Consider the following 14,144-nt stretch of genomic DNA (forward strand, 5'->3'; position numbering starts at 1 on the left):
GAATAGATGAGAAAAAGGGACCAGGGTGCAATAGAAGGTGCACAACGAGGAAGGGATGAAAGTTACAGGAGAAAGAAGAGGAGAAATGTAGCAGGTCTCAGGATGTAGGCTCCCAGACACCTGAAATCTTGGTATAGGACTTTCTTGTCTTATTTTGGTATCATCCATCTGTACCCTCTTATCTCTCCCTTGGCCATATACCACATATACGCACACACATCCGCTGCCCCCACCCCCCCCATTCTCAGCCCTCTTAACCTGACTCCATCCTGAGAACTGGGTCTCCCTGTTTCACCTGTCTCTATTACTCCTTATGGTACAACCATAGTACCTATCATTTCAAACCATTCCTACAAGCCAAGGGGCCTTATTTCAGGACTCCTGAGGCAGCCCAGCTCCTTTATGTTGTCACTGCCCTCACTCCATACTCCCTATTCCAGCCCAAACACATAGATGGCCCACTCTTTCAGCCTACCTTCTTCCCTCTGCATTCCCAGAAGAAAGACTAAGTTCTGGTTTTCCTAAGGAGTTTTATTGATAGTAATCATGAAAACCCACATGGTCCTATGGAAAAATACAATCAGAACTCATCACATGTTAGTTCAAAGATCTCTGAATCTTGAGGTCAATTCCTTGTCTGATTCTCTTCAGGCACCATTTTTATCTCCTGGTTTTTACCCCCCTCAGTTCCCAGGTTCAGTGGAATGCCAGGAGGCAAGCTCCTCCAGAAGGGTCTTCAGAGGCTTCTCCTCTGTCACTCTAACTCATCTGCACCTTTGGAATGTCACCACATAAACGTCTCCTCTTCTGAGGTTTCCCCTTCTCTGTTACAGGGACCTTCTGTGGGGGAGACAAGAAATCCATAGATACTAGCAGCAGATCTCTAGATGCATGAAGAATAAAAATAAGATTCACTAGCAAGTAGAAAGATATCTAGACACTGCCTGCTCTTTTAATTTCTACCTTTTTGACAATTGTGGCTATTCAGGTGCTTACGAAGAGGCATTACCCTCCCTTCCTTTGTCTTTTTTTTCTTTTTTTTTTTTTTTTTTTTGTAGAGACAGAGTCTCACTGTACCGCCCTCAGGTAGAGTGCCATGACATCACACGGCTCACAGCAACCTCTAACTCTTGGGCTTATGCGATTCTCTTGCCTCAGCCTCCCGAGCAGCTGGAACTACAGGCGCCCGCCACAACGCCTGGCTATTTTTTTGTTGCAGTTTGGCCGGGGCTGGGTTTGAACCCGCCACCCTCAGCATATAGGGCCAGTGCCCTACTCACTGAGCTACAGGCGCCCCCCCCACCTTTGTCCTTTTTGTTATTGACACTTTTATCACCAGAGCAGAGCAAACTGCACTTCTTACAGGGAGTGAGAAGCCCAATGGGAAGTGTTGTTTCGCAGAGAGAGCTATATGGCTTTGCACAGAAACACTGAGTCACAGGCCTAAGCATAATGCCCACTACACATGGAAATATTGGCTCAAAAGACCAGACACAGGATGGGGCTTGGAAGCAGCCATATTGCAATCTGCTCTCCTAGAAGTGGAGGGAACGTGGAAAGGGGGCCTCAGAGGAGGCAGAGGGAGAGGAGTCTGCTGTCTGATGCTTTAGGCATCCTCTGCCACCACTGTCCTGCCCACCCTGGACTCCCCAGAGGGCTAGAGTCATAGCTGGGGCTGGCTGTAGGTGCTCCCAAATGGCTTGTTCTTCCTGTTAAGAGAAAAAAGGTCAGGTCATTTGGAGGAAGAATGTGTTTCCCACTTTCCTTTTCTCTGGGTTTGATTCCAGAGAACCCAGACTGCTATAGACTGAATGTTTGTTTCTCTCCCAAATTCACATGTTGAAACTCACCCCCAAATGTGATGGCATTAGGATGTGGAGTCTTTGGGAGGTCTTATGGAGACCTCATGAATGGGGTTAGGGCCCTTATTGAAGATTGAGTTCCTTTGTCCCTTCCACCATGTGAGGACACAGAACACAGAAAGAAGACACCTGTCTGTGAATCAAGAACTGGACCCTCGCTAGGCACTAAATCTGCTGGTGCCTTGATCTTATACTTTCCAGCCTCCCAAACTGTGTGAAAGAAATTTTGGTTGTTGATAAGCCACCTAGTCTATGATAGTTTGTTATTGAAGCCCAAATGAACTGGCACAGACCATCTCCTAAAAGCCAAGGCAGTCCTCAAGCAGGGCAACAAACTTCAAAGCGATATCACCACATCCCACCTCCACTGATACACTTATCACTGTGAACCTGTCTCCCCAGGAGCCTGAAAACATGTCTTTCAAAATTGTTCTTCCCCTGCTGACTAAGTGAAAAGAGTTCAGCTATGGGGAGCTAATAAAGGACCACTCACCGTGCCTGGGGAGGGGGTCAGCCACCCCTTCCTCTCCAGCACCTTTAGCTTTGAGCCCACAGCATCAACCTGGAACACAAGTCTTTCCAGGACAGTCTCCAGCTGCAGAACTCTCCTTGTGAGCCTGTACAGAATTTGAAAGAGACCAGTAGAGCAAAAAATCTGGAGCAGGAGTAACAGAACAGCATATGTCTAGACTGGAACAAGGGAGATATTTAATAAGACCCAACCTTGTAGGGAGAAGTAAAGGAGAGGTTCTTCCTGAGTTAGGACAGGGAATTGAAAAGTTGTGGTAAAAAACTCAAGGTAGGATATTACAAACATAGCCAGGACTGAGTCTCTGGCTGCACATACATGTAGAATTCTTCTCCTGAAATCCAGCCTCCTGCTCTGGCAGCCTCTGGGCCCAACTCGCCTGGTAGGCTACTTGCAATGGACGGACCCACATTCTGAATTTCAGCATTGAGGGCCACCTGATCAGGAAGTCAGAGGTTAGAAGACAGAAGATGATTCTGGGAAGCCATCTGCTCCTGTTCTGTCACCTGCGGTAATGAGCTCTCAAGACCAAGGCTCAGATTCCAGTTCTTGCTATTCCTCTTCCCTCTCGGACTGAGGAAACAATAGGGTCATGGTGGACCAACTTCTAAAGAGAAACAAAACACAAGCTCCTTGAACCCTTGATTGGTGAGGTATTCACCACTCATTTTGGGAGAGGAGGGACAGTACCAGAATTCTTGGCACTCTCTTTCCGGGATGCTGTCACTCTGCCTTTGACTTTTTTGGGTCTACCCAGGACAGGTATGGAGCAAGCAGAGTAGGGACAGGGAGGATCAGAGTTTGAAAATTCCAGGAAGGCAAGTCCTCAGAGGGAGTTATCAGGGATTCTTGGGCAATTAGTCCTTTTTCTCCAAGACTGTGATTTAGAGCAATGGCTCTCAACCTTGGCTATACGTTAGGATCACCTGGGAAATTTTTTAAACTACTGTTATCTGGGTCCCACCCCCAGAAATCCTGATTTAATTGGTCTAGGGTATGTGGCCAAAGTATGAGGATTTTTAAAGGCTCCTCAGGCTCGGTGCCATAGCTCAAGTGGTTAGGGCACTGGCCACATACACCGGGGCTGGCAGGTTCAAACCCAGTCTGGGCCTGCTAAAGAACAATGACAACAACAACAACCAAAAAAAAAAAAAAAAATAGCTGGGCATTGTGGTGGGTGACTGTAGTCCCAGCTATTTGGGAGGCTGAGGCAAGAGAATCACTTAAGCCAAAGAGTTTGAGGTTGCTGTGAGCTGTCATGATACGGCACTCTACTGAGGGTGACATAGTGACACTCTGTCTTAAAAAAAATAAATAAATGAAAAATAAAGTCTCCCCAGGATATGCTAATGTGCAGCATTTTGAGAACTGCCATTCTAGAGCATTCTTTCCTGCCCATACGTGGGAAGATTTTCAGTCTAGGTTTGTGTTGAGGCTGTATTGGGTAAGGGAGAGGGTGAGCAGTTTCTTCACACTGCCTCTCCACCAGTCAGCCGGGCTCACCCTCTTATCCTCCAGGTCCTGGTGCATTTGTTCCTGCTCCTTCTCATCCGGGATGCAATTCTCATCTCGGTCAAACCTCGTGAAGGCAGCTGTGAGCTCAGTGATTTCATGCTGTGCATGTCCTAGTCTGAAGAAAACAGAATGATGAAATGCCTTGTCCCCTGTTGTGGCTGTGACCTCTTGATTACGGACTTCCCGCTCTTTTGCTAGACTTTGGCAAGAGTCTTGCTTTCTGAGAAAGAAGCATCTCCAAAGTCTAGCAAGAAATCACTTGACTCTACAGTATTTCTTCTTCCTCTCTGACTCCTGCTGACCAGTTCAGGGCCTCGTGGCTTCCAGCCAGGATTACTGTGAAATTTCTTTGCTCCTAAATAACTCACCACTCCCCAGTTCTACTTTGTCCCCTGCTCCTGAAATCTATCCTCCATGATACAACTGGAGTAATTAACTTTTCTAATGTCCAGGTAAAATTTCCCCTTCCCAGCTTAAAATCCTTTCTGGACACCTTATTTTTGAATAGAATCTTTTCCCAATGTGGCCTTTACCTATTTCTCTGGCCCCTTCTCCTGTTACAACCCACCTTTTATTTGATGCCTAGGCAATGCTCCTCTACTTATTACTTCTGTATATGTTGCTTGGTTTCAGACCTCTATGCCTTTGTTCATGCTTTCACCTCTTCTTGGAATGGCTTTTCCTCTGCATTCTGCTAATAAGCTATTTATCCTCCAAAACCCTATTCAGACATCTCCTCTCTCAGGAAACCTTCCATTAAGCTCGGAGATAGAATTGGTCAATCTCTTTACTCCATGCCACCTCTCTTGTAGTCACTTCTGTTGTTGAACTTATTCTGTGATTCAGTTTGTTCTTAATTTTTTTTTTTGCTTACATGACTATGATAAGCTCTTGGAAAACAAACACTTTGTCTCATTTAATTTTGTTGCTCTCTATTCAGTCCCTGGCCTCTGGCTAGTGCTCACATATATTTGTTCGATGTTTATTAATATGTTTGACTGAGGGTCATGGAAGGAATGACTAATGGAATAGAACAGTGTTTGTGGGGAAGCAATGAATGAAGATAATGAGGTTTTAGGAGTGGGGGATATAGAAAACGATTAGGGAATTACATTATACATTAGTCCTAAGAGTTGATCAGAAACATCCAGAATGTTATATATATAGATCATGGTCAGAGACCTTTAAACCATGGGCACAATTCTGAAGATCAGGATCAGAGATCTATGGGGAAAGTTCAGAAGCCTATAGACCCCTATAGTTGAAGTTCACAGAATTATAGACCAGTTTCAGAGAAGGATGGCTCTCTGGTTACTCACTCTGTCAAGGTATTGGTGAAATCCTCAAACTGGATCTCCTGCTCCCCACCCTGCAGAACCTTCTGTACATCTGAAACCTGCTCCTTCCTCAGATGCAGCCGTAGTAGGGTCTTGTTATAGCCCTGGAAGGGAAAGGAGATAGGCACCATTTCCCATAGGCTTCTCATTATCCCTGGACCGCACCCCTACCCATAGGGTGCCATATGTCCAGGCATAAGTTGAAGGCATACTGGGCACAGGCCTCTATACCAGTCAGAAACAGACCAGGACACAGAGCCTAGGACTCGGGCCCTGATGCAAATGTGCAGCTCAAGGAGACTGGGTGGTCACCTGTTTCAGAAGGTCAGAAAGTTGCAGTTCATCCTTCTGTCCAGCCAACTCCTCCTTGACTTCTGAATATGTATCATTGATGATAGCCAGGAACATGTTCTGGAGGATAAGGCAGACACCTGAGCCTTTACTCCCAGACCCACTGAAAGCATTGAGCCCACTGACCCCATTTATGTACCAGACACATGGTCCCATGCTCTTAACACCAGCTCTGCAGCCTACCAGTCCCCACTTTCAGAGTCCTCAGAGCCCAGCATTTCAGCACAATTCTGTTAAGGATGGATCATGCTCCATCATCAACCTGGTATCCCTTCAGTTGCTGCAGCAACCTTTCTGACCACAGAGATACCCCAACAGATGCCACAGACCTCGTCCATGTCGGTGCCTGCCAGTCATTGAAACCAGAAACTTCAAGGTACGAGTACAATTGTGCTCTCTTTACCAACTACTCCCAATCCATGTCCATATCCCCATCCATTGATCAAATAAAGAGATATGCTGGCCTTATTAATAAAAATCAAGTCTACATCTTTTGTGGTTGGCAGAGGGAACAACTACCAAGTAGTGGCAATAGAAATCAGCAAGAGGTCCCCGGAGGAAGGGGAGTCTTACAAAGGGGTATAGCAGCTTCCTGATGCAGCTACTTCTCCTCATGAGGCATTTTTCTTTCCCTTTCCATCCTTAGAGGATGGGGGTTTAATTTTAGTGAGGGATCCTGCAGGTTCCCTTATGCTCTGCAAACCCACAAACTGACCATCTTGGCTACGACCACATTAGCCAGCTCTCAGAAGATCCAAACATCCTCCCATCCTACCCACTTTCCATCCTTGGTTTGAGAAACTCATCACAATCCTGAGTGGGGGACACATGGGGACCAAAACTCTACCCTGAAGGCTATGTTCCCACCTCTCAAAGAGAGCCTCACCAGGAGCACGAAGAAGACGAAGAAGACATAGGTGACAAAGTAGGCAGGACCCAGGATGCGGTTGGCATCATCGATAGCATTGTAGTCAAAGTCCCCAAGGATTATCCGGAACTGAGTGAAACTGAGAGACCAGGTCTAGACTTCACCCAGAGCCTAATCAAACCCTCACCTCCCATCCACACCTTCACCTCACTTCCTAACTATGGATAGAGCCCCCACTGCACATTGGCCCAATCTGCATTGCTTGAGCACACACCAGGGCTTCTGAAGACTCTCACACAGAGGCTTTAAGCACAGACACACCATGCACATCTACCCATCTTCCCCAAGGGTACATACACCATGGAGCTGCAGGGTAAGGGGCCAGAGAAGAGCGAAGGGGGCAGGATACACACATGCACTTGACAAAAGTGCTGAAGTTTTCCACTTGGGTCCCGAAAAGCAGGTAGCCGAGTTGAGCGTAAGCAAAGAAAACAATGAAGAACATGACTGCGAAGCCCAGGATGTCCTTGGCACAGCGGGCCAGTGTGGAGGAGAGCTGGGTCATGGTTTTGTTGAAGCTGATGTACTTGAATATCTGGAAGGGTCATGGTGAACCAAGTGGTGAGGGAGGAAAATGGAAAAGCATTAAGAAGTCCACTCCAAGGGCCTATGGAGGCCATAGGAGTTGCCAAACTGACAAAGAAAATGAGACACATATTAAGGAAGGGAGAAAGAGTGTCCTGGGGCAGAGCTGGGCATGGGGAACTCCAGGTACCTTGATCCAGGCAAAGAAGAGATTGACAGCATTCATGTTGTTGTATTGCGTCTGCCAGAAGGCGAGGAACTCAAAGTCAGCATATGTGTTTGGCTGCTGCAGGAGCTTCCCCATCAGCCGATTTACTTCAAGCGTTCGGAATATGTGGAAGCCAATGGCCATAATGGAGAGCTGTCACACAGGGGTCATGGGGGCATCAGAGAAGTCAAAGGCATCTTGAGGAAAGTTCAAAGTTGAGGCCCCAGGAAGAGCTGGGGTACGTAAGATAAGTAGGGGGAACAAATATCTTTTCCTGCTAAGTTGTTAACTATCTCAGGTCCAAATGGAACTGAAAGGATGATTGGGAAGCATCATAAGTGTTCTAAAGCTCAGGAGAAGGCTTTGGGGCCAGTGGCAAATATACAGGTTGGGAAGGGCCAAAGGGAACTGGAACCAAGAAATGTATTTCCCCTTCTCCCACCACTTCCAAGCATTTGTCAGTAAATGAATATGTCCTGTTAGTAGAAGGAATGATGATGAAGGAGCAGAATATTTGAATAGAAGAAAAAGGTAGGGGTTAAAGGGCACAGGCAAGAAGGCAAGAGAGAAACAGGATATTAAGTGCATAAAAAGGTACAGAGGAGCGGAGACTCAGAGACAGTGTTTTTTCCAAGGGCAGGGCCAGGGGAACACCAGCCTCTTGCTCGGGGGAGTTATCACACAGCTATTTGACCAAAAGTCAGGAGGAGGACTTGGGATCCTGTCAAAGTGGATCTCCCTCCCCCCAGCATGCTCCAAGTCTGAGATGTCTGTCCCTCACCAAGATGACCACCAAGTCCAGTATGTTCCAGATGCTGCTGAGGTAGTGAAGCCGGTGGATGTGCAGCTCCAGAATCTCCTCCACCACATAGTAGAAGATAAAGATGCAGAAGATGATCTCACAGCTGATGATAAAGATGTCCCAGTTGCTGACATAACGGATCAGCTTAACTGTGCGGATTTGCCAGGATGGGATGGCCCCTCCTGTAGCTGGAAACTCTACCACCAGTCTGTGGGGGCAGGGGCATGCTTAGGGGGAACCTGGTCTGGGACAGTTCCTCCCACCTTCTCCTCTACACACCCACCGTAGGGTATGGGTTTAGGAAAGGGTCTCAAGCACAGGAGAAAGGATCCAGGATCCATGGCAGTGGGGGGGGGAGGGTTGCAGTAGGGAAGGGGGCTCACCTCAGAACACAGAACAGATTGATGTTGGCGTTGTAGACCGAGAAGTCAATGAACACCACCCGAGTGCCCCTGTCCAGCCACAGCCCCTCCTGGAGGTCCCTGAGGGCCTCTGCACTGGCCTGTCGGGGTCCTGGAAGGTCCAGATAGTAGCCACCTCCACTGTAGCTGGTGAGTCTGCCCCAGTGGGAGGAGCCCCCCAGCTCATCCTGCGAGTGGTATGTCCACCTGCCACAGAAAATGTCATCTGAGCCAAAGCTCATCTCCCAAGGCAACAGCTACACTTTCTGATTGTCTGGACTTCCGTGTGTGTATCTATAATATGTGATATATATTATATACAGCATATGTCAATACATATTATTTGATACTATTTAATATAAGTATATATATTTGGCATATATTATTTGATATTAACGACTATCTGAGAAGGAAGGGCAGATATTATCCATTTTGTAGACAATGAAACTGACTCAGAGATTTCTGAGATAATCCAGCTATGTAGTGAGAGAACTGAAACTCAAATGTAAATCTAATCTTTCATTGTGTCAGTCAAGACCATGGTTGACAAAGCCAAGCTCCACTTTTGGTCCCAACCTGAGTAGTCCCTTTAAGAAAAGCACCTGGATTGTACAATCCAGAAATGATCCTTCCAGCTCTGATCATACAATTGGCTGCACAACCCTACAATTCTCTGTTCTACCCACCAAACTTTTACCCCGTGCCCTATTTCCTCCCTCTTCTTTCCTGTTCTATTCACCCTTTTCCCTTTCTTTCCTAATTCCTCATCCTCCTTCAACCTTTTGCTTCTCCCTCTCTGAGTCCCAAGGGTTGGACTCTTCAACTTCACCCATTGTCCATACCCCCAAGGGATTCAAGGCAAGAAAGTGCCTCTCCCTCCTGCCAAAGGACCACCTCAGAGGAAGGTATGAGTGACTGTGACCTGTGTGTGGGAATGAGATTAGAAGCTATGGCTCTGTATGCTAACCTACCTCCTCTGTTACTCAGTGATAAAGTAAGGTCCCCAAATAGTCACAATTGGAACTGAGGGAGAAGCCCCCTAAGTCCCATAAAGTGCCTCTAAGACTCTTTAAGCCTCAGTAGAAGTGGTTCCCACACTTTGGGATGGTGTCAGGCCCAGAAGGGCAGGCCTTGTGACATTGGTGGGATAGGGGGTTCACTCACGCTGTGCCATTGAGGAGGCCAAAGGGGAGTTGCTCTTCCTTGTCTGGAGAGTAGACATCATAGCAATTCAAAATGTCCTCACGGAAGTCCTCGTGCACCACACAGGAGTCGTTGCGGACTCTCAGCTGCCGCAGCCTGGGGACCCCCAGCAGCAGGTTCTCATAGTAGATGAAGGAGTGGGAGCCATGGCGCAGGCTCTGGTTGTTGTACCATTTGGTCCAGTACAAACTGTCCAGTAGTGGCCCCTGGGCAAACTGGACCACAGGCTGGGTTGAACCTCTCCGTGCCTCCTCCTGACTCCCTACCCTTAAATGACCTTTGCCCTCATTTCCTGACCACTCTCACCCCAACTTGTCTTCAGTCTGCTTTGTTTTAGACTCCTCAGCTAACCAGTGAACCCTATCCTCACCTGGTATGGCCTTACTCTTCAATTAAAATGTGTTTTGAAGTTTAGTCTTACCTCTGACTCCCAGTACTGATCTTAATTCCTGATTTGCCTCCCTGATCAGCATCCTGACCCCTCACCTACCTCCACCAGAACTCTTGCCTAACACATTGTTTCAGCCTGACCCACTGACTCAGCCTGATCCCTAAAGACCTCGTCTTGGGGCACATGGCCTGGCCTACTTCCGACCTCCCTGTCTCACTGTCCAGCCTTCCTCAGACCATTGAGAAAGAGAGGAGAAGGGTAGAGGAGATCTCATACTCACATCCCAGAAGTCGGCCATGCTGCTGATGGCCTGGAAGGAGACTCCGGTCTCTGATGGGGTGTGTAAGAAGAGTTCAGACATCACTTTGGTATAGTAATACGCACTGGAGCTTGTCATTCCATAGGTCACTAAAAAACAGCCCAAGAAGCTGTGTCCTTCTCACTGTTCCCATCAAAGTTCCCCAGAGGAGGTGGTCATGGGGCCAGAGATGCTCCCTGCATGACAGCGTAGGGTTGGCTAGGAGGCTGATGGTGGCAATGAGGGAACCAGGGAATGCATTAAGGAAAGGTTGTAGCTACAAGGTCTCATCCTCAGGAAGCCTGAACTCTGCTCAGTAATTGTCTTATGATATTGTTAGGAATTATGTTATAACTATGAAACTTTATACTTCCTTTACTGAACCAGTTTAACTTCTATTTCTTATCCCTCAGAGCCAAGATATTTTTGCCTTCTGCATTGGGCAGTGCTTCCTTTTATTTGTCCTGTATTTTTGCCCTTTGAAAAGTGCCTCCAAATTCTAGAGTACTCCCTCTAGAGTTCAAGGCTGGGGCCAAATACCTCCCAATGGAGATGTGGTCTCAGCCCTGGAGTCCGTGATTCTGTAGCCATGAGAGTAGCAGATGGGCATTCCACTGCTGCTCCAGGCATGACTAGGGCATCCTGATGGGCACTGTCATCTCCTGAGAGAGGACTCAAAAGTGTTCCCAGATCCAAACAGACCTGACATTTGCTCTGAAGAACTGAATCTCCCTCAACCTCCCAACACACATGCCCAGTCCCATAAGTAGGGCTTTATGCACAGGGAGCTGTCAGTTTCCTGGTTGAAAGGCAGGATTTGAAAAGTATAAGCCATTTATTTTATAGATTGTCCCTCAATTTAGATTAATCTGATGTTTCCTGATTCTAAAATTCAGGTTATGCATTTTGAGGAGAAATAGAGAAGTGGTGCTGTGTCCTTTCAGTACATCATAGCAGGAGGTGCTGATGGTCCCTTTGTCTCCCTACTGGTTATGTTAACTTTGAGACTCTATTGAGGTGATATCCGCCAGATTTCTCCAATTTAAAACCATTATTTTTCTTTTTATAATTAATATGTGTTTTAACTATGTAAATATATTATTACTCATCAATCTTTCACCTAATAGTTTTAACATCCATTGATGACTTTTGCCTGATTTAATAACTGACAACTAATATAGTTGTGAGCTGGTAATTGTTTATATACGTAATTCTTTTTTTTTTGAAACAGAGTCTCACTCTGTCACCCTGGGTAGAGTGCTATGGCATCATAATTTAGAGCAACCTCAAAATCTTGGGCTCAAGTGATCCTCTTGCCTCAGCCTCCCAAGTAGCTGGGACTACAGGTGTGCCCCACAAGACCAGCTAATTTTTTTTTATTTTTAGTAGAGATGTGGTTTTGCTCTTGCTCAGGTTGGTCTTGAACTCCTAAACTCAGGCAATGCTACCGCCTTGGCCTCCCAGAGTGCTAGGATTACAGGCGTGAGCCACTGTACCTGACCCTATTACATAACTCTTTGTGCATATATTAGTTCTCTTCAGAAAGAGCTTTCTCTTCTTTCTTATTTATTTATACATTTGTGTATATCAGTTCAAACTCATGGATTCTTGTTTATTTTTTCTATGAGTTATAATTTATTTTGTTACTCAAATTATTTGGCCAGGCAATGAAAGGTAAAGAAAGAGTAAAGAATTGTTTAAGATTGGCTCGGCACTTGTAGCACAGTGGTTAGGGCACTGGCCGTATACACTGGGGCTGGTGGGTTCAAACCCAGCCCTGGCCTGCTAAACAATGATGACAACAACAATAACAACAAAAAATAGCCAGGCATTGTGGAGGGCATCTGTACTCCCAGCTACTTGGGAGGCTGAGTCAAGAGAATCTCTTTTTGAGGTTGCTGTGAGCTATGACATCACAGCACTCTACTGAGGGTGACATAGTGAGACTCTGTTTCAAAAAACAAAAAGAAAAGGGTGGCACCCGTAGCTCAAGGGCGCTGGCCACATACATCGAGGCTGGCAAGTTTGAGCCCGGCCCGGGCCAGTTAAAACAACAATGACAACTGCAACAACAACAATAACAAAAAGGATAGCTGGGCATTGTGGTGGGTGCCTAGTAGTCCCAGCTACTTGGGAGGCTGAGACAAGAGAATTGCTTAAGCTCAAGAGTTTGAGGTTGTTGTGAGACATAATGTCACAGCATTCTACACAGGGCGATAGCTTGCAACTTTGTCTCAAAAAAAAAAAAATTGTTTAAGATTAAAAGAGATTAGGCTCAGTGCCTGTGGCTCAAGCAGCTAAGGCACCAGCCACATACACCTGAGCTGGTGGGTTCGAATCCAGCCTGGGCCTGCCAAACAACAATGATGGCTGCAACCAAAAAAATAGCCAAGCATTGTAGTGGGCGCCTGTAGTCTCAGCTACTTGGGAGGCTGAGGCAAGAGAATCACTTGAGCCCAGGAGTTGGAGGTTGCTGTGAGCTGTGATGCCACGGTACTCTACCCAGGGCAACAGCTTGAGGCTCTGTCTCAAAAAAAAAAAAAGATTAAAAGAGATTAAAGAAATATGAAAACTAAATATAATCTGTGATCCTGGACCATACTTGTTTTTTGTTAGAAAAGTTGTTAGTGGAATGATTGGTAAAGTTATAATAAGGTCTGTTCAGTATATGATAGTACTGGATCAATGATAATTTTCTTTTTTTTTTTTTAATTGAGACAGAGTCTTACTATGTCACCCTCAGTAGAGTGCTGTAGCATCACAGCTCACAGCAACCTCAAATTCTCTTGGGCTTAAGCAATTCTCTTGTCTCAGCCTCCCAAGTATCTGGGACTACAGGTGCCCACTGCAATGTCCAGCTATTTTTTTTGATTTAGCAGACTTGGGCTGGGTTCAAATCCACCAGCCCTGGAAGCCCTGGTGCATGTGGCCGGTCCCCTACCCACCAAGCCATGGGCACCACTATCAGTGATAATTCTCTAACTTTGATAAGAGAATATCTTTCCTTTTAGAAGATATATATTAAGATACTTAGGAATAACAGGGAATTATGTCTACAATTTACTCTCCAACGTGTGTGTGGGTGTGTTTGTATGTGTGTGTAGAGAAAGAGAGAGAGACAGAGACAGAGAAAGAGAGAAAGAGAGGAAAAGAAAACATGGTAAAAATGTTCATGTTTGGGAAATCTGAGTAAAATGTATAAAGTGTATCAGAATTCTTGTATTTTTCTTGCAACTTTTCTGTAAGTCTGCAGTTTGATCAAACATTTTGAAAGTAAGATGCAAAGAAAGTAAGCATCTTGTGAGCAATTTCCTTTAAGAATTTTCCATTTTAGGTCTTGGGCCCTGTTTTCTCCCACCACCTCATCTGGAACAACTTGGGAGAATGGACTGGCACTATTGTCCTAGAAGAAAGGAAGGCCAATAAGTGATCCTAAATTTGGCACTAACTTTATATTTTTCCAGCATGGGAAAATCAGCAAAGAAGGAAACATTACTTCACATTTCTCATTCAACTCTGGTAAATCCAAGCTATGGCTTTACTTCTCTCCAATTCAAATCTGTGATTACCTGTCCTTAGGATCTGGAGAAGGACTCAGACTCAACTTTTCTGGATCTGAAAATGAGCTCTCACTAGAAATCAAACTTTTGTCTCCTGAGAGCCCACCACACTGACCCATGGTCAGTGAGCTGAACTTTTCCTACTGACATAGGCTGACTAAATAAATAAATTGTTACACCTTCTGAATGGCCACTAGATGGTACTCATTGCTATAATTTTTTCTCTACTCTGAT

The 14,144-nt window shown here is 45.9% G+C and overlaps 1 protein-coding gene across 3 annotated transcripts in view; it reads right to left on the reverse strand.

The window, feature by feature from the left end:
• Positions 1 to 524: 524 nt before the first annotated feature.
• The window catches only part of PKD2L1 (polycystin 2 like 1, transient receptor potential cation channel), a 39,214-nt gene continuing 25,594 nt past the window's right edge, over positions 525 to 14,144 (reverse strand). For 2 of the 3 annotated variants that reach the window (XM_053584761.1, XM_053584762.1), the window contains exons 3-15: positions 10,333 to 10,460; positions 9,623 to 9,876; positions 8,441 to 8,665; positions 8,037 to 8,265; positions 7,238 to 7,408; positions 6,876 to 7,057; positions 6,481 to 6,601; positions 5,556 to 5,654; positions 5,226 to 5,347; positions 3,895 to 4,021; positions 2,710 to 2,828; positions 2,356 to 2,479; positions 1,203 to 1,709 (exon numbers count right to left, since the gene is read on the reverse strand). In XM_053584761.1, the coding sequence (XP_053440736.1) occupies positions 1,536 to 1,709; positions 2,356 to 2,479; positions 2,710 to 2,828; positions 3,895 to 4,021; positions 5,226 to 5,347; positions 5,556 to 5,654; positions 6,481 to 6,601; positions 6,876 to 7,057; positions 7,238 to 7,408; positions 8,037 to 8,265; positions 8,441 to 8,665; positions 9,623 to 9,876; positions 10,333 to 10,460 (2,075 nt within the window). In that variant the 3' untranslated portion in view covers positions 1,203 to 1,535. Of the gene's footprint in view, positions 841 to 1,202; positions 1,710 to 2,355; positions 2,480 to 2,709; positions 2,829 to 3,894; positions 4,022 to 5,225; positions 5,348 to 5,555; positions 5,655 to 6,480; positions 6,602 to 6,875; positions 7,058 to 7,237; positions 7,409 to 8,036; positions 8,266 to 8,440; positions 8,666 to 9,622; positions 9,877 to 10,332; positions 10,581 to 14,144 lie in introns of those variants that run through there. The other variant, XM_053584760.1, reaches the window with a different exon arrangement.

This window comes from Nycticebus coucang, chromosome 3 (assembly GCF_027406575.1).
Source record: "Nycticebus coucang isolate mNycCou1 chromosome 3, mNycCou1.pri, whole genome shotgun sequence".
In the NCBI taxonomy this organism is placed as follows: Eukaryota; Metazoa; Chordata; class Mammalia; order Primates; family Lorisidae; genus Nycticebus; species Nycticebus coucang.